The following is a 21,853-nucleotide window of genomic DNA, read 5'->3' as shown; positions in this document are numbered from 1 at the left end:
AAACGTTACCACCTAACGCTTCCTGATTTGTTCATCCTGTCTAACAAACACATTCCCAACACACACACTTTCATGAAACGAAACAATCCAACCCTATTTTCAACAACTTCAGCCCAACAACAACAACAGCAGCCGCTGCAGCAGCAACAACAACAACAACCACTCTCGCCACAACACCTCAGCAACAGTGGCAGCGGCACTAACACTGTTACACGCCACGTTAGCGCTCCCGTCGATCGTCCGGTAGCTCCGGCCGCCAACGGACTGCCGCCGGGCCAGAACATTTGTGCGTCGTGCGAGCGCCTGATTGTGTAAGTCCGGTTTACCCCCCTTTGCAGCGGGTCTTCTTCTGCAACTTGAGCCCCGGATGAGATCGAAACCAAATGAGCTGTGGGGTGGGCTTTCGGGCGATCTTTTCGATCGATTTCCGAAGGCAGGGAGAAGAATGGTAGCGCAACACGAAGCAGTTGAGGTTAAAATTGCACGCACACTCACACACGTTAACACACACGCATACGCACAACCAATGGAAGAAAAGCGTCGTCCAGCCGTACTGCCCGGGTGTTTGTAAATAATTGCCGCCACGTTCCCGTCTCTAATCTGCACCGAATTTTCTTCTTTTTTCTGTTCCACCGCCTCTCTCCCCATCAACCTTACCCATTTTTACTCTCTTCCCCTTTTTTATCAACCTGTTGTGTGTGTGTGCGCCAAAAACCGATCAACATTATCCACCCCGTGTGACCGCGTGTTGTCCCTGTATCCCCACGAATGCTGTAAATACTGCTGCAACTGCACCCGAACTAAACCAACCCCACCGCCCGACCGACATCCCATAATCCGTCCCGACGTGCCTGGCCCGCTTCTATGGACGCTCCCAACTCCAATGGTACCTTGCCGGTATCCCACCGTTGGCTGACCGTTGTCCTGGCCTAATGCCGCTCGGAGCAGATAGCGTTTACTCTAACAATTTCCATTACTCGGTCAACAAACTAGAGTCCACGTCGTCGCATTTCTACGCCACGCAGAGCCACGCCATCGGTGGCTACGCTACGGCCGGCCGTCTGCCGGTCGGTTCGCTCACCGGTGGCCGTCCGCGTGGCCCATCGCCACTGCCGCCGCAGATGCAGGGTCAGGTTCCGCGTCCACCGATGCCGAAACCGCCGATGATGCAGCAGCCCCAGCCCCAGCGCCCAGCGCCGCAGCAGGGTGTGCCGGCCCAGCAGGGCGCACCGAAGGTTGCATTCCCGCCGCAACCGCAACCTCAGCAGCAGCAGCAGCCGCAGCCCCAACAGCAGGCACCGCCAGCTCCAGCACCGGCTTCAGCCTTCCGCCCGGCACCGAATACCGTTCCGAGGGCCGGTATTCCACCGAAGGTTCACAACGAGTAAGAGCTCCGAACTCAGGCAGTTGCGGTAGTACGCGAACTAGATGGAATTTCGAACTTCCATTTATTTGTGTTACTTCCCTTTTTTTCCAAAATTGTTGGCTTTTTTATATATCTTTGAGCTGAGCTTTTCGATGCGTTTCCCCCGTCGTCCAAACTGTCCTCCTTCACCATTACCGAACTCCAGCAAAATTGCGCCCTCCGACGTACCTTGTCGTGTTCCCCGTGTTCCAAGAAGAGGAGTCTCCCAAAAGTGTGCAGAGTGTGTGTGTGCGTGTGTGTGTTTATTTATTGGGTTGGTTTTGCATGCATTACATTGTCTCAGAGTGAGAACTGCGACCTCTAAACAAGCTCTCTGGATTCGATCTTCATCGCCGATGAACGTAACCAGTCATCTGTTGGATGTACTGTTTATCTCATCCACTATCCCATGCCGTAAGCCCATCGTTACATTATTAATTGTATATTTTGTTCTTTCTTTCTTTTTCTACGTTTTACGATTTGATTTTTTTTTGTTGGCTGTGTTCGTTTCCGTTTGCGGTGGTTTGCCGAATGTTTTTTTTTCTTCTTCTGGTTTTTTTGTTCTTGTTTGCTTGTTACGTGTTATCATCCACATCGCGGACCGCGGACAAACCGTCACCAAACGGTCACCATTTTGTTTTGCAACAACATTCCTACACGCACCGACAATGAAAAACGATAATCATAATAAACCCAAAACCAACAAACCACCGTTGGAAAACTCCCTGTACGGCGTCACGTCTCGCACACACCATCACCACCAACAACCAACACGCACGTCATCTGACCGCACCCGACCGACACTATGCGTGGGGCAGCGGCGTGTTTGTGCGCATCAAGGACAAGAACCTGCACGCCGACTGCTTCAAGTGTGCCACCTGCGGCACCTCCCTGAAGAACCAGGGCTATTTCAATCTGAACGACAAGCTGTACTGCGACATCCATGCGCGGCTGGCGGCGCTTAACAGCCCGCCGCCCGGCACCAACGGCATGGTTCCGGTCGCTGTCACGAAACCGTACGTATTCGGCAGCAGATCGCACCTTAAAACCGCTCTTCTCTTCTCTTCTCTTTTTTCACTTTCTTTTTTACATTATTTCTTTGCTTCTTTTCTCTTTTTATTTGTGTGTGTGTTTTTATTCTATTTGTTCCATAATTGGATTTTCTTTATATTCCTTCCCACTTTCGATTGCCGATCCTTATCATCCCGAACTTTCCCATCTCTCTCAAGCTCCCTATACTAGCATTCCTAGCAAAACCGTTCTAGAAAGCAACTAGAGCACATCCTTACAAAATAGGTAGCTGTGCTGTGTGTTTAGGCTAGCTGGTTTGTTGATTAGTTTGTAAAAAGCTTTTAGTAGTACCCTTAAATGAGAACGATTCGCATGCAAGACGATGCGAAACGGTGATTCTGAGAGACGTGAGCTGTGTAGCGTGTTGGACAAGTAGTTTGCCTTAGAAACGGGGGGATTTCCACAGTTAGTAAAGAGAAGTAAGTGTTGTCTGCTGTCTTCAGTCGTACAATAAGAGCCAAAGTTTCATAAATTCAACAGTTACATAGCAAATATGATTAACTAAACTTCTCAGCAATCAGTCACCAGTTTAGTCATCCAAAGGATCAAAAGAAGTTTTTTTTCAATAGGCTCACAACGCATCAACGTCTCATCAAAGTGGAAAGAATCGTTTTCATTTACTCAGGCACTCCTCTTCTGTGTCCCGTTGCCTTAAATTGTAAATCGCCCAAAACCAAATCCATCCCTTCTTTTGCTGGCCTTTACTTTTCCCATTTCTCATTCTATTCCTCACTGATCTTATTTGTCGTTTGTACATACGATCGTCTGCTCGTAAGTCGCTCAGTGCCTCGCCCCAACAGTAGGCTGGAATTGTACGGTTTTTTTAATACCAGCTTTCCATTCTAGGGGACACAAGACCGGCGTCCAGGCCATCTCTGCTGCTCTCAACGCTCATGCCAACTTGAATGGCCGCGCGCAGTCGCCGTACGGCAGTAATGTAAGTCAATTTAATAATTCTATCTCTGATCTGTGTTTACGTTTGCGAGCAACTAACTCCTAACGGCTCCTCTCTAACGGCTGAATGCTTCCGACAGAAAACACACACGATCGACACACGATTAGGGTTGCATTTGTTTTTGTAGTTTGCTCGAGCTTTTCCCGATCAACACGATCGATCGATCGATCGGGCCTTGTTTTCGGGTCGTACTCGAATTCGCAACGGTGCGTTAAATATAACTACGCAAGTGCGATCGGTCGCGGAAGGAAAGCCGAGGCCAATTAGCAGCTGAGTACATTTCGCATAGAACAAACAGACAAACAGCACCCACTCCCTTTCTCTCTTTTTCCCCTTTGCGGGTCTGTGTGCTGTTTTTTTAACGCTTTCCGTTTAAACTGCTGACGTGCGTTACGAATGCTGACGGTGGCGCCACTTCGTTATGTTATCTTTCTTCAAAAATGTACTGTTTTTTACCCAGCAAGAAAAAAAAAACAACCAGTAAAAACAGACTAGCCCTACCCGAGGACAAGTGTGTCAAACGGTGTGTCCTGTCGCAAGCAAAACGTCTACTCGTTTCCTTCCGAAACGGCCCCTCGAATCGCATGTTTCCCTTTTATATCTTAACTCGAGTGTTTGCTTTGTTTTCTTTTTCTTTTTTTACGTTTGTGGCTGATCGTTGTTTTGCATGCATTGTGCTTGTTTTTCTGCGTGTGTGTGTGTGTGTGTGTGCTTTTCCCGCTTATGCAACAACTCGCGATGGCTCGCCGAAAAAAAAACCCGGCTCGGCTGACGTTGCTGGCGGGCCGCTGCTGACGTGTGGGACTGACGAATGACGCGTGCGCGACACTTGCCGTGGTTTTCGCGGTTGCCTGCACCGCCGATGAAAACGAAAACACACGCGCGCACACACCGTAGGGCACACACACCAGCCTCGGGCCGCTGAGCCATTCGCCGTCCCACTCACGATCGAGCAGCACGACTTCGTCGAGCGGCTACTGCAACTCGAGCTCGCTATCGCCGGTGCAATCGAACAAGGTGTCCCCGCTGCATTCGCGCACCAGCAGCGAGAACGAGCTGATCGATCGTAGCCACAGCAGCAACAGCAACGGTAGCAACGCCAGCGAGCTATCCGGTAACGCGTATCCCGTCTGCCCAGCGTCTCCGCCCCTGCCGCCCCCGCCGCCACTACTAACGATGGAGGAGTGCACACTCCAGGAGCCCGGACCGGAAGTGCCGCCAGCCCCGCCACAGACCGACGCGAGCGCACCGCTCGTGTTCGGGGCAAATGGGTTGGCCGCCCCGGCCGCGACCGCCGATAGTGAGCAGACCGATGGTACGGTTACGCAAAACGACTACGGCTTTTACTACCAGACGATGGGAGGACGCGTCATTCGCAGTGTACTTCCGCCGGGCAAGAACTCCACCTACAAGGTAAGTGATAGTGTGCATGTGTGTGTGTGTGTGCGGGTTTGCCTTTTCTTTTCGGAGTGAGTTGATGTTGTGAAGTGATGTTTAGGATACAGAAAATTGCTTCCAATAACCACTAATACATTGAGATATCAACGAAAGTTCATCGAAGAGTAGCAAATGGAAGATTCTAATAAGAAAATGACATTCAGTTTAACGTGAAAATGGACCACCAATCGATTCAACAAAGAAAGGATGCGAGAGTGCAGTGACAGAGGGACAGAAAAGTGTGTGTGTGTGTGTGCTTGTGCGTGCGTGCGTGTGTGTACGTGCTACTTTTACATAAGCGAACAATAGCACTCGACGATCGATCTCGAAGGCGAATCGCGATCACGACTTGATTGCAATTGGCGGCACCGATCCAATTTGCGGCTTACGTACGTCACGCGTTTTTCACGCGCCCTCCGCCTTCTCTCCCTCTCTCCTTCGCACTTTTTACATTGTAAGATGTGTGTCTGCTGCGGCGCGGGACTGAGTGCGTGACACGGATGTGAACCTTCTGTCTTCCTTCACCACCCCCTCCCCCCTACGCGATGTTTACCGAGCAGTGACCCAAAGCGGATCCGTCTTGGGTGGGACGGAAATGCATTGAAATTGCATTTTTTCTTTTTAGTGCGGAGGTTTTGCCCTCGTCCCGCGCGGAGGACGTTGTGGGACGTTGCAGGTGGCGGTGGGAGGGCATGAGTACATTCCACCCCAAATGGCCGAGAAGAAACTGGCATGTAATTAAAAATATAATCGATTTATTTGTGTCGTCGCCAAACGGATTGTGGTGCGAAAGGGGTTTTCGAGCGTGCGACCGAGTTTGCTGCTGCACCACTGATCGACCGATGATTGAGCTGTGATCGTTGTGAGGGGAGGGGGAGGGGGGAAAGGGGGTGTGTTGCAGGGGGGGCACGTGGCAACCTGTGACGCTACCGTGCCTGTCACCTGATCCTTTGAGGGGGCAGTGAGTTCGATCATGCTTATTTGTGTTCACCAGGTTGCAGGTGTTTCAGGTGTCAGGCGTGCCTTCGGGTCACGTGACCAAACGAGCCAATGTTTACCTTGAGCTGCACTTTGCAACGAAGCTTCGTTTTCTTTCATTTTAAAGCAGCTTTATCGATCGTGTTAGCATCTGAATTGGTCGAATAACATTGGACATACGGTTGCTCAATAAATCGATGGTACATACCTACGCTTTTTCACAATTCTTTGCCAATGTCTTGGCTAGTTTTGCACCAAGACCTAACATTTCGATTTCTTTCGGTAGATTATCGTTCTGAGCATTGTATTTTTTTTTAAATCGAAAAAAAATCGTTTGAAAAAGGGAGTAAAAAATTTAAAAAAAATATTGGCTTCAGAGTCACTAAGAGGGCCTTAAAGTAGCTTAAAAGTAAACACCAATTTTAAATCGGTTTTACTATTTTCTTCAAATATTGTGCTTAATATCTCGTCTAATACTTGCCTTGTTTGGGTTTGTCACAAAATATAAAAAAAATGTTGTTTTTAAATAGAAAACGACGTCATCTCATCACTGTTACTCACTTTTACATTTTGTTTTATTTCCCTCGATCTTTGCGGTCTTCAAACGCAACAAAAACAACAAAAACACTTTTGACAAAAAGCACTCTTAAGATATCAGCTTCTATCATGTTCAATATGCTAATCAGTTTAATTTCATAGGAAATCGCTTACCAAAAACGGAGTATTTTGCGTATGAAATTTCAAACGCTGGACACCAATGGGTTTATAATGGGATACTTATTAAGCACTCTACGGTTAAATTAAAAAAAAAAAACAAAGTACCAAATTTAAGGTTACATTTTAGTCTTATTGATCAGTAAACTACAATTTAGTTTTGGCTAACTGGAATTCAATAGTAACCATAAGATTAATAGGATAATTTACCATTACCTTTTCTTGTAGGTTAAGTCGTAATAATCCTATCATATTTTGATGTACTACAAATGTGTAGTCGGGCAAAAAGGACAAAGCTGGTCAAACCAATTTTAGAGATAGTACAGTTCTCTTAATTTTGAATCTTTTATACAGTTGTATCATTAATATATTGAGCAACTGTTTTTTAAAACAATAGTTTGTAAATAAATGTATTTACAATTCTTCACAATTTAGACCCAATTTGCCTAGAAATGACGTAAATTCATAAACTTCAGAAGATTTTTTTCTTCTACGAAATCGTTCGAGTTGTCACATTGAATGTGAAAAGTTAACTTCAAAATATCGCAGAAGAAACAGTGAAAAACATAATAACAGTTAACGTTGCATCAAATTAAAAAGTAAATTAAAAAAACGTTCCAACCTCTTCGCTCTCTTCCCAGGTGAACCAGAACAACATTACGCCGAAGCCGTTCGGCGCCCCGCTCCCGGTGAGCCCGCTGGCCCAGGTCCAGCCGCCGGCCTCGTACCCGCCGGTGGCCGGCAGCGTCCCGACGCCCTTCTCGGCCGCCCTTGTCGGCGCCCCGCCGGCCCAGCCCGCTCCGATGGCGGCGCCGGCCCCGGCCCCGATGGCGGCCGCCCCAGCACCGGCCCCGATGGCTGCCCCAGCCATGGCACCGGCTTCCGTGCCCACTCCACAAGGTTGTTACTAAATTACTATGCTTTCGCTGTTATTTTTCTCTTGTTGTTTTTATTCTTCTTTCCACCCCTCCCGTTTTGTTTTTACACCTTACCCTTTGTTGTCATTTTTGATTGTGGTTATCTAAAAAAAACATACACAAAATCCTACGCCATATGTTTTAACCGATTATTTCCACGAACATCCTGAGCGGTCTGGTTGTATGCGAGTGATAATGTGGGAGAGATTGTTGGAGGAGACAGGAGGAGTACTTAGTAGACAATCACAATCGTTTGTAAAGAGTTCGTGTCTTTTTTTCACTATTTTGGTGTGTTATTCACGGCCTTCATTTTTCGTATTTCCATTTCCACCATTTCCCATCGCATCGCGCGCAATTCTATGTAATGAAACGCAATCATCAAAAAATCAAATTGTAAAAAACGCGTTGAAAATCGATACAAAAACCAACCAAAACCATCTCACATCTTCCGACCCCTACACCCAACCTTCATCGAACAACCATCGAACAACGCGGTGCAGCGAAGAGCCAGTTCCTGGGCAGGAAGCCAACCTTTAACTTCCGAGGTACTGTGTCCGTGGCCTGAACCATGGTCTGCGCTCTGCCAAAACCCTGCCCACTAAAGCACTAGCCGGGAGCTGCCGCGCGCGCGTCTTTCCGTTTGCCCTTGTATCCATGCCATCCCTTTTCTGTTATCATGTGTGTCTTTGCGTGTGTCTTGAAACGCTTTGCATCTATCCCGCTTTCTTTCTTTTCTTTCTCTTCCTGTGCCGTTTTCTTTTCTATCTCACTCGATACGTCTCACTCGTCCCGCTGTGCTTCGCTGTGTGGTTTTGTTCTCTCGCAAAAACCCTTCATTGCTTTTGGGCCGTTTTGTAACGAATGCACTTTGCACCACTGTGCACCACTCGCTTACTGCTTGACGACTAACACACTGCGGTGACAATTGTAAAAAAAAAAACATGGCCACGCTGGAAACAAACACAAAAAAAACGCGCGTCGCATCTCGGGGCATTCAACGGAAATGTGGCAACAACGAATAAGATGGTGGCACGGAGCAAGAGCCGGCAGAACACGAGTCCGAAGAAAAGGCGGAAGGGGAAGCGGACGACGGGGCACGGGAGCGAAGCGAATCGCCCGCGCCCGTCTTTGCCTGGCCGCCGAAGCCGGAGGTGGTGGACACGATACCGACGGCGACGCCGATCTACATACCGCCGCCCGAGACGCAGCGCGTCGTGATCAAACCGATCACGGTCGTGCCGCCGATGAAGGTGAAGGAAAAATCGAAAACGCCACCGGACGACGCAGCCGGCCAGCAGCAGCAGCAGCAGCAACAGAGCAAGTCGGCGCCGGAACTGTGCCACCGGCAGGAGGAAACCGAGCAGCAGCACCAAGAGGATGAAGAGCTGTCTGATTCGTTCGGCATGACGACGACGACCACCGCGACGACGACGACGGCCAACTCGGCCTCGTCCGAGGAGTACCGGATGTACCAGACGCAGTGCTCGCAGCCGATCGTGACGTACTACGACACGCCCCAGTACGAGCTGGAGCGGCCGTTCTCGTCCGGCCAGCGCAGCGCACAGGCAAGTACGGGCGCCATGTCCGACGCGTCCTACACGCACTTCGTCTTCCGCGATCCGCCACCCGAGGAGGAGGAGGAGGTGGAGGAGGAAGAGCAAGTGGTGCAGCAACCACCGGAGCAGCAGCAGCAGCAGGCGGCGGCAACGGCGGCCGCCGATCCCGACCGGCCCCCGAAGCGCGTCGAGTTCGTCGACTATGGCCGCGAGCTGGAGCGGTACGTGCGGGCCGAGCAGGAGAAGGAGGCCCGCCGGCGGGCGCTCGAGGAGGAGATGGCCGAGGCGGCCCGGCGCCGGACCGAGGAGCCGCCCCACTACACGCTGCCCGCGGTGCCGCCGACCGAGCCACCGCAGCTGCCCCCGTCCGCCATACCGAACCCGACGCCCAAGCAGTGGCAGTCGGCGCTGGTACAGGCGCTCTGCGTTGCGCCGCCCGATCCGATCCACCTGACCGCGGACCAGATCGAGCAGGCGAACTTTATGCGCTCGCGCAACGAGGCGTACCGGCGCGAGCAGGAGGAAACGAAGATGCGCCAGCTGGAGGCGCTGCGGCGGCAGGTCGACGCGCTCGAGCGGCGGCTCGGCCAGCAGCCGGAGCCGGAGCCGGCGCCGCTGCCGGTCGGCCCGCCGCTCGATGTGCCGCGGCGCGGCGAGGTGATGGCGAGGCTGCTCGCGACCTCGACCGCCCGCTCGCAGCGCTTCCCGCCGCACTACGTGCCGGTGGTGCCGCTGCCGGCCGAAACGCAACCCTACTTTCCGCCTCCCCACTCGATGGAACCGATCCGGAGCGAGAAGATCTCGGCGATGCGCAACGAGTCCCCGTTCGTGGAGGCGCTCAAGACCGCTCCGTACACTCCGTTTCAGCAGTTCGGGCGCGAGATACCGTCGCAGATGGAGGACCTGCCGGTGCCGAGCGGACGGCTCTCGATGATGGACGCGCTGGCGACGGCCTCGGACCGCCCGTACACCCCGTTCAGCGAGGTGCGGTTCGACCGGAGCTCGGACGTGTACCAGGACATGGTGCGGGAGCAGCCGTCGGTGCCGGTCGATCCGGACCGCCAGTGTTCGGCGTTCGCGAACGTGGGCGGCAACCGTACGCCGAAACCGTTCGTCCCGGTGGTGCCCGAGATACGGGAGGTGCCGCCGGAAGAGCCGGAACGGGGGGAGAGCTCACGCCGCAGCTCGGTGGTGGCGGTGGAGAGTGTTCGTCGCAGCTCCAAGGTGGCCACGGCGGAGGAGGTCCGCCGGGCCTCGACGGTGGCCACTGCGGCAGCGGCGGTGGTGGAGAGTCGCCGCAGCTCGACCGCGACGCTCGAGAGCCGCCAGGACAGCCGGCGCGGCTCGGGCGGCAGCGGCTCTGCCGACACTGCGCAAGCGACGAACCCTCCGGCACCGAAGCCAACCGTCACCACCGTCACCGCGAAGGAACCGCTCTACCCCGGTCACGATGCACACCCCCCGGAGCACTACTCGCTGGCACTGCGGCGCGAAACCAAATCACCCCTCAACCATCCGGCCGAGATCCCACCCTACCAGCGCAAGTGGTTCAACCTGCCGACGCAGAACCCACCGCGCACGCCCGAGCCCGAGGAGCTGCGCACGAACGTTCCGCTGGCCTTTGTAAATACACACTCGCACACTGCCGCCCTGTCGAAGCCGGTGGCGAAACCGCCCGGCCGGCCTGTAAATAAGCCGCCCGCCACGCCGTACACCACCATCCAGAACCGCAACATCCCGGTCGTTACTGGGGCAGCTCCGGAGCTGGACGCCGAGCTGGCCCAGTACCACAGTGCTCACGCGCGTCTCGCCCACAAAGGTGTCATCGACCGCGGGCAGTCGTTCACGCCGTCGCTCATCCTGACGAAGCACGCGACCAGCATCCCGTACTACCAGCACCAGCTCGGGTTCGAGGAGTACTTCGCGGAGGTGAAGCAGTTCGATGGCCACACGACGCCCCAGCCGAGCCGCACCAAGTCGCCGGCGTTTGGGCCGCCGCCGAACCCGCTGAAGCCGCACGTACCACCGTCCCGGGAAGGCATACCGGTGGAGTCGGGCCTGTACCTGTCGATGGGTAAGCTGCACGGTGTGCCGTGGTACGCGAACAAGGACCACGTGCCGGCGGACATTCAGAAGAAGATGCAGGAGCAGCTGCATCTCGAGGCGACGCAGCGCTTCGGGCGCAGCAGTGTCGTGCAGCAGCAGCAGCACCAGCAGCAACATCAGGAGGTCACGCACGAACAGGTAACGATGAGTAGCAGCGTGACTACGGAGCAACAGCAGCAGCAGCAGCAGCAACGCATGACCAGGGAGGAAGCGTCCGCGGAACGGGCGATTCAGAGCGCCCAGCAGGTAGGCAATGCGTTGATCCAAAAGCGCACGCGCTTCGTAGAGGAGCATGAGTCTAGTAGCCGCAACCAGTCGGTGTCGCGCAACGCACCCAGCGAAAGCTCACGATATTCTTCCAAAATCAAGGAGGACGAGGCGCCCCAGAAGGGCTTTGTGGCGCAGCAGACGCGCCGCTTCTCGGGCCAGGACGAGGCCCTCAATCTGCCGCCCCAGCCGACCGAGCAGGAGCAGAAGGAGCAGCAGCAGAAGGAGCAGCAGGCCGAGCAAGCCGCCCTCATCCAGCAGCTGCAGGAAGAGCAGCAGAAGCGACAGATTGCACCGCCGAAGAAGGCCGCCCCGCCGGCCCCGATCCGTCACGTGGAGCCGCCCACACCGAAACCGGCCCCGCCACCGACCACCTTCCCGTCGACGGACCTGTTCTCGGAGGAGTTTGTCGATCACTTCCCGCACATTAGCGCGCGCAAGGCAAGCGTACTGCTGCCGCCGAAGCCGGCCACCCGGCCGGACTGCGTTAGCCCGAGCTCGTTCAAGGCGCAGTTCAACGAGTTCATCATCGGTGCCGGCCCGATGCCCCCGCTGCCGCCGATGCGCGAGGAGGACGACGGCGCCGAGCCGGACACGCGCAGCGACACGCAAAAGCTAATCCAATCGTGGCCACCGCAACTGCCACCGCAGCCGGCGGCTGCTCCGGCGGCCGTGGCGGCGCCCCCCGCGAACGGTGCGGCGCCCGCCGGCTCGCAGCCCGCCAGCAAGCCGTCCAGCCGCAGTAACAGCACGGCTTTCCTTGACTTTCTTAACCGACCCACGCTCAACCCGAATACTGACCGTTCCACTGATCGCGCAGGTACGAACTCGTTCAACAAGGGACGGGCCGCGTGCTCGACGTCGGCCCCCAACCGCGGACGGGGCGTGATGAACAAGGCGGTCGGACCGGGCGGCCGTGTGCCGCTGTGCGGATGCTGCCAGCAGCAGATCAGGTGTGATATTCTCCAACGCTACTATTGGAGTGTTTGTGTGTCTTATGATGTTGCAGTTTGTTTGGTGTTGATGTGTGGTTTTTGCATGATCTTTGTGTGAAAAGGATGTACAGAAGCATTGGAAGATACAGGAATTCGTGGTCGACCTTCTGACGAAAAAGAATAAGACCTTTACAGCGTGTTATGAAGTTAAGAGTAATGCTAAGAGTTGTTGCTTGATCGTTTTACTTTTACAGGTATAGGTGTAAAAGCAGGGCTACGTTGTACGTCCTCGCTAGCGTAGTTCCGATTTTCACTAAAAAGCTTCCACCTGCCGCCGCCAGATGCGCTAGTGAAAATCGAAATTACATTAGCGAGTACGGACAATGTACGTTGTCCTTAAGAATGCTGTCATTACTTGTCTCTTTTATAGCTTCTCTAACCCCTCTTACTTTTTAGTTTCTAAGTTTAAGCATGAATTTTATTTACTTTGTTTTTCCTAACCACAATGTCTAACAGCTTTGAGTGTTGTTTTGATGTGTTTGTTTTGCATTTTGTTTTTCTTTGTCTCCGTTTTTCTCGCTGTGCCCACTAACCAAACGTAGCCGCTGGTCCGCGCATCGAGGAGGTCGACCACGCCACCCTGCTGCTAGACAGCTCGGTAAGCAAGCTGGCCTGCATGAGCAACAACGCCGACTACCGCAAGCAAGCGTCCAGCGTGCTGAAGGACATGCTCGAAGCCAGACTCCGCAAAACGGACGCCAGCGTGCGGACAAAGAACAAGGAAAATCTACAGCACAGCAATGGCACGCCGGCGCCCACCATCGGCCACCGTGCGGGTGGCTTTCCGCTTGCTAACACCAACGGCAAAGCAGGCGACGAACCCAAGCCCGTACCGCCGTACACAAATGGCACGGCTGCGGTACCGTCCAAGCAAGCCGCTTTCCCACCCAACGGACAGCATGATCTCAGCGTGTACTCGACCCAAATCACCGTTCCAGTGGCGCCACTGGCAGCGTCCGAGCTCGGTAAGGTTATACTGCGCCCGAAGAACAGCAACAACCACGCCACGGACATGAATGGGTCGCAGGCCCCGATCAACGGGCGCAAAGTAAGTTCCGAGCTGACGTCACACGCACGCGACCGACGCTCGTACGTCGAGCGCAATAACAATGTTGCTGCACCGCACGACAAGAAACAAATGCAGCGCGACAGTACAGCGACACAACCGCAGGAACAGGATCCGGTAGCGAACGGTAGTGCGCTGGCCCTGCTCAAGGACAAGAATCCGATCTGTAACGTGTGTGATCACAAGATCGTTACGTAAGTACGCGGCGCTGCCGGGATTCGAGCCGTCCCGGTGAACGCTTTTTATCACTCTTCTTGTGGTGGTGGTTTGAGTTGTGTGTGTATAAACTGTGGGTGATTAACGATGGACTTGCGAGAGCATGGCACTGCTAACACAATGAAAAACACTTTGCTTCCCTACAGAGGACCGTTCATTACGGCGCTGGGACGCATCTGGTGCCCGGATCACTTCATCTGCCACAACGCCAACTGCAAGCGTCCGCTCGCTGACATTGGGTTCGTCGAGGAGAAGGGCGATCTGTACTGCGAGTACTGCTTCGAGGAGTTCTTGGCCCCACTGTGCTCGAAGTGCAATGGCAGAGTTAAGGTGAGTGTCTTCAAGCGGTTTTCGTTTCAATGAATTGTCTGGACATTAATGCACCTTTTGTTGTTGTCTACACTCTCACAGGGCGATTGCCTGAATGCCATCGGCAAGCAGTTCCATCCGGAGTGCTTCAAGTGCACGTACTGTGGCAAGCAGTTCGGCAACAGCCCGTTCTTCCTGGAGGAGGGCGATCCCTACTGCGAGAAGGACTGGAACGATCTGTTCACGACCAAGTGCTTCGCGTGCGGGTTCCCCGTCGAGGCCGGCGACAAGTGGGTGGAGGCGCTGAACAACAACTACCACAGCCAGTGCTTCAACTGCACCGTAAGTAGCATGGGGCAAAATGCTTCAATAGCTCGATAGAGCCACCACTAATAAGCGTATTCTCCAAACTGTCCAACACAGAGCTGCAAAAAGAACCTGGAAGGACAGAGCTTCTTCGCCAAGGGTGGCCGTCCGTTCTGCAAAAACCACGCCCGCTAAGCACGCCGAGCCGGTTGCCGGTTTTTCTGTTGCGGCGGCGTGACGCCCATCATCACCATCGGGCAGAGCGTAAACGCGTTTAGGTATATCATTTTCACTCTCGTCGTCCTTCTTTTTTTTGAGTTCCCTTTCTAAGAGCATCATTAAAAAAAACGCACACAAAACACACGAACGAAACCAAAAAAAAAAACAAACAACCCCCTTTTGTTGTTAGACCTCGAAAAACGAAAACGCAAACAATGAAAAGCAGCGGAAATGGAACGTGTGTGTGTGTGTGAGCGCGCGAACAGCGTAGATTGCGTGCAAGAAACTTTGCGCAATGAAACGATTGCACTGATGGTGAAACTTTGCACCCGCGTGAAACATTTCGAAGCTAAGCTTTCTTTCCATTCGGCGTGAAAAGAAATGTCGTCTAGCTTATGGTGTGCAGCGTTTAGGTACGGTAGAATGTGGGATGAGAGTGTGTGTGTGTGCAAGAGAGAACAAAAGAGTTAAACTTGTAGAGAAATTAAATGAAGAATGAAACAGGGCAGCACAAACATGTTAGTAGACAATGAGATTTAATGACACGGAAGTTAAGATCGACGCTCGCGCCCACGAAGAAGAGTGCAGAGAGCGCTACTAAGAAACATTGCAAATTAATTGTAGAACCGTAGAGAGCTTTCTATTCTATACTGTTACAAACATTGATGTTGCTAGGCATAACTATGTTCACTATTCAACAGTAGTACAACCTGAGAGGATCGTGTTTCGGATGGTTCGAAACGCTTCACAACGGCGTTTTGATTGCTTTGCTGGACCATTAGTCTGGTTAAAATCTCCATTCGGTTCGAGCAGTAGAGGCCACGTTACGCTACTCAGCGGCAGAAAGGACATCCAGCCGACGGCGCCCTAATATCTCTCTCTCTCTCTCTTAGGTTTTATTTTTCACTCGTGGAATATTCTATAGAAGAAGAATCGCAAGCATCGCTACTTTATTTTTCTCTTTGTGTGTGATACAAATATAATTTTATTTATTTATGGCCTATGTTGCTGACGAATAAAACCGTGTAAATTGCTTGGCAAAAGCAGGTACAGAGGTCGTGTCGTGTTTGTGTGTTTTTGGCTGTTAGTACATCCGAACATTAAAAGAAGGAGTATGAGGGATGGAACAAAATGGTCACTTGTGAGATAGAATGTTTTATTGCTATTTTGTTTTCAATATTTTTTCAATTTAAATATTTTTTCTACTTGGCGTTACGACCTACACGGTGAGGCCGGCATATACAGACTTTTGAGACTTATTCAGTACCACGCAGACATTATTGCTATTCCTTGCTGCGCGGGGACGGTCCTTGCTAGACTTGAACCCATGACGGACATAGCATTGAATCGTACGAGTTGACGACTGTACCACGGTACCGCACCTAATTTCGTAATTTAAGGATATTTAAATATTTTTGTACAGCATAAACGGACCAACGTTCTTTACATGGAACATGTAACTTTGCAACAGCACACTTTCTTTCGCCCGAAGTGGTAATTGTTGGAACCTTATAACAGCAACTTAGGATGCAACAACCTACCTACATTACCGTTAGGAGGAGAGGAGAAAAGAAAATAGACGAGGAAAAGAGATGGAAGATGCAACAGAACAACATGTAACAAAAAAGGGCTTTCAATTTAAACTGCACAATTATTACAAAATAACCAGCGGAATAAAGAGACCAATGTTTTGGAAACATCGTGAATGTTTCAATGCGGAAACATAGCGTTTGTTAAGCAGCGATAGTTTTATATGTAGTGGTTTTTTGTATATTATTGTGACGTTAAAAATTAAATCAATTGACTCGGACTACTGCGAAAGATTGGCTTTTGGTCATTAGCTTAGTCATGATATTCGGGAGCCTTCGAGCAATCGGGAATATTGAATCTTTTGTATCAAAATAAATGTTATGTTTCTGTTTTTATGAAGTTTGCCAAAATTTTATGTTTATCGGCCAAAAAATCCTACGAAAAAGTAGAAAAAAATGCTTTGAAAATGCTTTAAAAATGCATGTCTTAGTAAATTATGGGAAAAATCCTACTTAAAGCTCTTTGCAGAAATGTTCCGTGTTTTGTGTGATGATGCTATTTGACCTTAAAACTATTTTTGTTTTTACATTTTTACAATTAATTTTTTTCAATGTTTTTGCAAATATTTTATCTCATTTTCATAATCTGCCTACCCACCATTTTATAAGAATCCAATACAAACTTGTTTGTGCTCCTGCGCAACTATTTTTCGCGGCAGTTTCGAGCACGTGTTTGAATGGATTTGACATTGTCTGTTTATAAGTTCAAATCAGAATACAGTCTCCTGAGCCAGTGTAACATTTCAAAGCACGCGAAAATCTTACATGAAATGACTGGCACGTGTGTTCATTAAACACATGGCCATTCGATTTCAACAACATATACAAAAAAAAGACATATTCTTTGACATAGCGATCTTCACCATTCTTACTTGGTAGCCACAAGGTCAATCTTTTTCGCTGGTTCCTCCGACGTGATTATTATTGTCAAATAATAAGAATCGTATCGTCCCTGGTTCATAAATTATCTTATGCTGTACGACGAAACGCTCATGAATACGACAAAAGTAAGGAAATAAATATAACATAGAATTTGCAATATGACAGTCCGTAACAATTAGCTTGAAATGACAGCGTACAGTTCAGCCGATTAAAGATGATTCATAAATCAACCGACATCATTAGAAAGTGATTCAGACCCATGACTCAAGGGAAAGGAAAATAAAAACCCCAACCACCCCACAAAAAACGAGCAGTTTCATTCGGTTCTAGACGAGCAAAACGGCATGGTAACATTTCGGTAACGTTTCATCACGCTCACGCTTATCCTTCCTCAATGTTGGGCGAGTTGTGAGTGTAAGTATTATTTTTAAAACGTGACACGGCGCCTGCCGTCCCGCTTCACGATCGGTTGCAATAAATTTGCTAAATAACTACAACCATATTTCGTCTCGCGGAAGCCAAGTGGCGCGCTGTTCACTTAATGTGTGATGTAAATTTTCCTCGCAATGGTTTTTGTCGCCACCAACACACGCACACAAACACACGCATATAAAACTTCCGGATGGGGTGAAGATTGTGGAGTGGACAGATTAAAATTTTGGGTGACAAAACCAAGCGCCACCGGGGACAGTGTGTTGGGAGGGCAGTGCCACAACGCGAGCGACTGTACAGCCCACCGGGCGCACAGTCACGTAATCATCAGCCAGCGCGCGAGCCGGACGGACTGTTCTGTACCGATTCCGCATCACCACGTGGCCCGATGGGAAAACGTGCCTGATTGCGTAAACCTCGGCCCAAGCACGGGGAAGGCCAAGAGCACTCATTTGCTCGCACGGGCAGAGACCGCCGGTTTCGCGAATGGCCGCCGGGGGTGAAGGTAATGGATATGGCATCGACAGCGCGCATACGCATTCGTACGGTTCTAATTCGATGATTAATTAATCGCACGTCAGAACAACGAATTAGCTGGCCCATGCTTATGATTGGGCCGGCAATAAATTACCTTGACATTCGGTTTCGGTTCATTCGTGCCTGCTCGTTTAGTTCATTCGGAGTGAACAGCGCTGTCTAGCTCTCCCCAGTTGCGGTGGAGATGCCTTCCGTATCGAGATGCCAGCTCCACTTCCAAGCAACTGCACACAACTCGGGAGCGGCGATGCATCTTATCCACCCACTAGCTCCCCACGCCCACTCCTCCCCTTCTGGTGGAAAACGTGTACCGTTCTGGCGCGGTTCGACTGTAGCTGGTTCATTGTAAAACGTAAACAAAACTCACGTGTAGCGCACCGGCCACGTGCGCATGTGCATCAATGATGGCGCGCGCGAGCACAGAACCGAGAGAGTGAGAGAGAGGTAGAGAGAGAGAGGCGCCGCCGGTGAGAATAAAAGCGTGAGCAGTTGTAACGCGCGTTATGTAAGCCGTGTTGTTGTGTTGTGTGCAGTCGAGAGATTGAATTGTTTTCTGCCACAAGTTACGCCGGCCCGGTTACTACAGAGGAGGAACTTACGGGAAGGTATTGCGCGGGAGGTTGTGTATTGTTGATTTGAACGCATTTTGCGATGCTTCCGAGCGATTTAATAGAACGTGAGCAGTGAGCGGTGCATCCGAGCCTGTTGTTTATCTATATTTGTCCGGTTCGGAGTTGTGAAATGAGGCAAATATTTCTAGCCGGTAGCATGTGGGGAAGCATTTTCATTGCCACATGTTGTTTTATTAGCAGCGTTTAATTGAAAGGAAAAACTTTTTGACAATTTCTTTTCTATTTTTCTCCTTTCCTTCTTCATGAAAAACTCATTTTTTGAAAAATATTTTACATACCATTTGGAGAATCTTCTGGTTCTGAAATAATGTCAACAAATTCACTTTTATTAAAAAAAAAGGAAAAATATGTTAAAAGCTTGTAGAGGCAATCGAAATTCAATAATAAAACACTTTAATTAACAACTTTAAAGTACCTAATGTTATTTAGTGGGATATTCGAAGGATGATTTACAGTACAAAAGACTTGTTTATCGCATCTTTAATGGAATATTGAGGAAAGATCTCTACATATTAGGACACATTCAATAGTTGGTTGGCCATTAAAGTTCATTTTAGTCTGCCTATAGTTTTATTAAGTAATCTCTTTAACAAGACGATATTGTTTAACAATATATTTTCAATAAATGTCTACAAATCCACTAAAATCACCTTATTTAAATTGTAATCAAAAAGCAATGCGCCAACCAAATCATTCGATAAAGAATAGGCTATTAATGCATTTTTTTTTTCAAATTAAGGCTCATTTTAAATTTAAATGCTCCATAAATAAAGATTAACTAAACCATCGTGTCCCATTCGGAAGCTTTCACCGAATGCAGAACGCAACCCGCTCAATGTCATTGCACAATTACATCACAATCAAAAGATCGTTTGCAGCGGAATAGCATATTCAATTATGCAAATGGTGTCCGCTGGCGTCGCCACGCATCACGAACACTCTCTAGAAACGGCATCCATTGTGTGCGACAATCACAGCAGCAGCAGCAGCAGCAGCAGCAGCAGCAGCGAAAGGAGACACAAACATTACGTTAGGAGACTCGTTCCATGCATGATCATTAGTATGGTTCGCCACAGCAAATCTAGCAAAAAGGTGCTGGTAAAAATGCTTTTACTCTAATTTTTTGTGTCTTCCTTTGGCAGCAGATACATCTAAAGGGGAAAGTACTTTACACTAAAACGTTTGAGATCGGTTGAATGACTTCATCCGTTTTTTTTTTAAAGATGAGATTAAGAGTGTTTTAATGCTGTTTGGTTTTTGGTGCCCAATGCATTTTGCGGATTTACTTCAAGAAAATCATATATTTATATGCTTAATGAATATCGATCCCTGACGATGATTTTAAGCGATCTGAATATCGAAAAGGACATGTGCTTCGGTGGAAATGAAATACCAGGCGTCTCCACCAAATTTTCTTTCTTTCTGTGCAATGTCTACTACGACTTGCTCAGAGCAAAAGCGGAAAGATTGATGGCATTATAAAAACGAAATACGAGCACTCTGTAGCTTACGCAATCATTTGCCAAAATTTCATTGTTCTCATCGCTGCAACGTCACCGTTCGTCGTGTGAAACCAAATACCATCGCGTTCTAGCAACGGCCAGGCCCACCGCAATCGGCTGGGTCTATTCTTGAATTTGCTCTCTCGCTTCCAACAAAAAAGAAAAACAAAACAACCACACCCAACAGACCCGTCGCGTATTTAACATCATTGCGAATCATACGAACCCATCCAACCTGGCCTTGCATGATGGGCAGCATATTAGCTGTGGGATTCGTTTGATTTTTCTGACAAATGAAAATAGACAATGATCCCGGTTCTGTTTCACTCGCACAGTGGATGCGGACCGCGTAGTAAACCACGACCCGCACAATGCAGCACCAGACCCCTAAAATAGATGCGAACGATTCTTACCAACACATTCTCGTATGGAGTGGAGGCGGGAGAGCGAAGAAGATAACAAAAAAAAATGGCAGACCAACAAACTCTACTACGCAATAATTGTAAAATCACGCCACATTTTTTTGCTGACCGTCGACCATTGGGCGTCGACTCATCTCGAAGGCAGAAACGGTAACCGAAGCGGTTCAGTATGCTTTATTCATGAATCGTACCGTTCCACCGTTTCTGCGCCGTTCGATGTTTGATTGTGTCCGTTTTTCTTGTGTGGCCTGCGTGTGTGTGCATTTTTGCCGGATGCGCGACGCGATAAGCAAAGCGAGAGCAAATCGAATAACATTATTCGTGGATTTATTTATATGATAGCCAAAGAAGCATCAGCAGCAGCATTTTGTGGCAAGGAGCAAAAATTAAACGTGATTGCATAACCTTCGACCGAACCAATCGAAGGGGGAAGGAAAGCACGGTGGCCAAGGCACAGTAAGCGAAGGGAAAGAATGCTAATGAACTGAAGGAACAGTCCGGAGCACGTTTTTATCGGAAGGAGCAGCGGGGTGGAGGCAAAACACATCAGCCCAGAAGGAGACACCGAACGCTAGAATAATTGGCATTTATTTATGAGACGACGACGATTTGCATGCCCGCGCCGAGCGTTTTTGGTTGTTTCGCGCGACGTTTTCGGTTATTTTCGTAGCAGCACAATTTGAGACACATCATCGCCCCAAAACAGCCAACCCGACCGCGGTTGGCTTTCGGTGCGTTCTGTTGTCTTTAATGACAGATTCTGTGCGTTATGGGGGGGGGGGGGGGGGACCAAAACCGGTTTTTGCGATCAAACGTAAGCGCTGAGCGCGTTTAACAGGTGCCAAGGGAGCAATGTTGGCTGTGGATGTGTGCATACAATAATGAAACGATTGTATAGTTAAAAATGCTTTAAATTTAAAAATAAATGTTCGTTTCAAACCGTCAACTAGTTGCTCGCGTTTGCAATTAATTTACGTCCATTTGCTTATCACCAAGCATCTCTCCGCAAGGCATTAACGCGAAAGCAAAAAAGGAGCGCCAAAAACTGCATAATGCTAATGAGAAAATGATTTCAAACTTCAAACCGCCTGCCGGCAGACCAACAGTACAGTGAAAGTAGCAAACAAGAAAAAATGGACAAAAACCCCCAACGGCCGCCCCAAGCCACGCCACGTATAATTAATTGAAAGTACCGAGAAAAAGGAGGCGCTGGAAAATAACAAAATACATGCTGCAGTGCGCAGCATGCCCGGCCCGGTGTGTTGTCCCGTCTCATCACGCCGCAAAACACGTTCCACGTTCCAGGGGTTGCAATAAAAAATTAATGAAAGCAACACACA

General features: G+C 49.9%; 1 protein-coding gene across 10 annotated transcripts in view; it reads left to right on the top strand.

Moving 5' to 3' along the window:
* Positions 1-15,572, top strand: part of LOC120953676 (PDZ and LIM domain protein Zasp-like) — a 46,599-nt gene extending 31,027 nt beyond the window's left edge. For 3 of the 10 annotated variants that reach the window (XM_049605915.1, XM_049605913.1, XM_049605914.1), the window contains exons 9-16: positions 949-1,384; positions 3,323-3,413; positions 4,329-4,844; positions 7,202-7,460; positions 8,501-12,359; positions 13,830-14,013; positions 14,095-14,334; positions 14,416-15,572. In XM_049605915.1, coding sequence (XP_049461872.1) covers positions 949-1,384; positions 3,323-3,413; positions 4,329-4,844; positions 7,202-7,460; positions 8,501-12,359; positions 13,830-14,013; positions 14,095-14,334; positions 14,416-14,493 — 5,663 coding nt within the window. In that variant the 3' untranslated portion in view covers positions 14,494-15,572. Of the gene's footprint in view, positions 1-112; positions 312-948; positions 1,385-2,223; positions 2,422-3,322; positions 3,414-4,328; positions 4,845-7,201; positions 7,461-8,500; positions 12,360-13,829; positions 14,014-14,094; positions 14,335-14,415 lie in introns of all 10 variants that reach the window. The other 7 variants (XR_007451921.1, XM_049605920.1, XM_049605917.1 and 4 more) reach the window with 7 other exon arrangements.
* Positions 15,573-21,853: the final 6,281 nt, after the last annotated feature.

This window comes from Anopheles coluzzii, chromosome 2, assembly GCF_943734685.1.
Source record: "Anopheles coluzzii chromosome 2, AcolN3, whole genome shotgun sequence".
NCBI lineage: Eukaryota > Metazoa > Arthropoda > Insecta > Diptera > Culicidae > Anopheles > Anopheles coluzzii.
The sequence above is the reverse complement of the archived record's forward strand: the minus strand, read 5'-3'. Positions and strand labels throughout refer to the sequence as shown.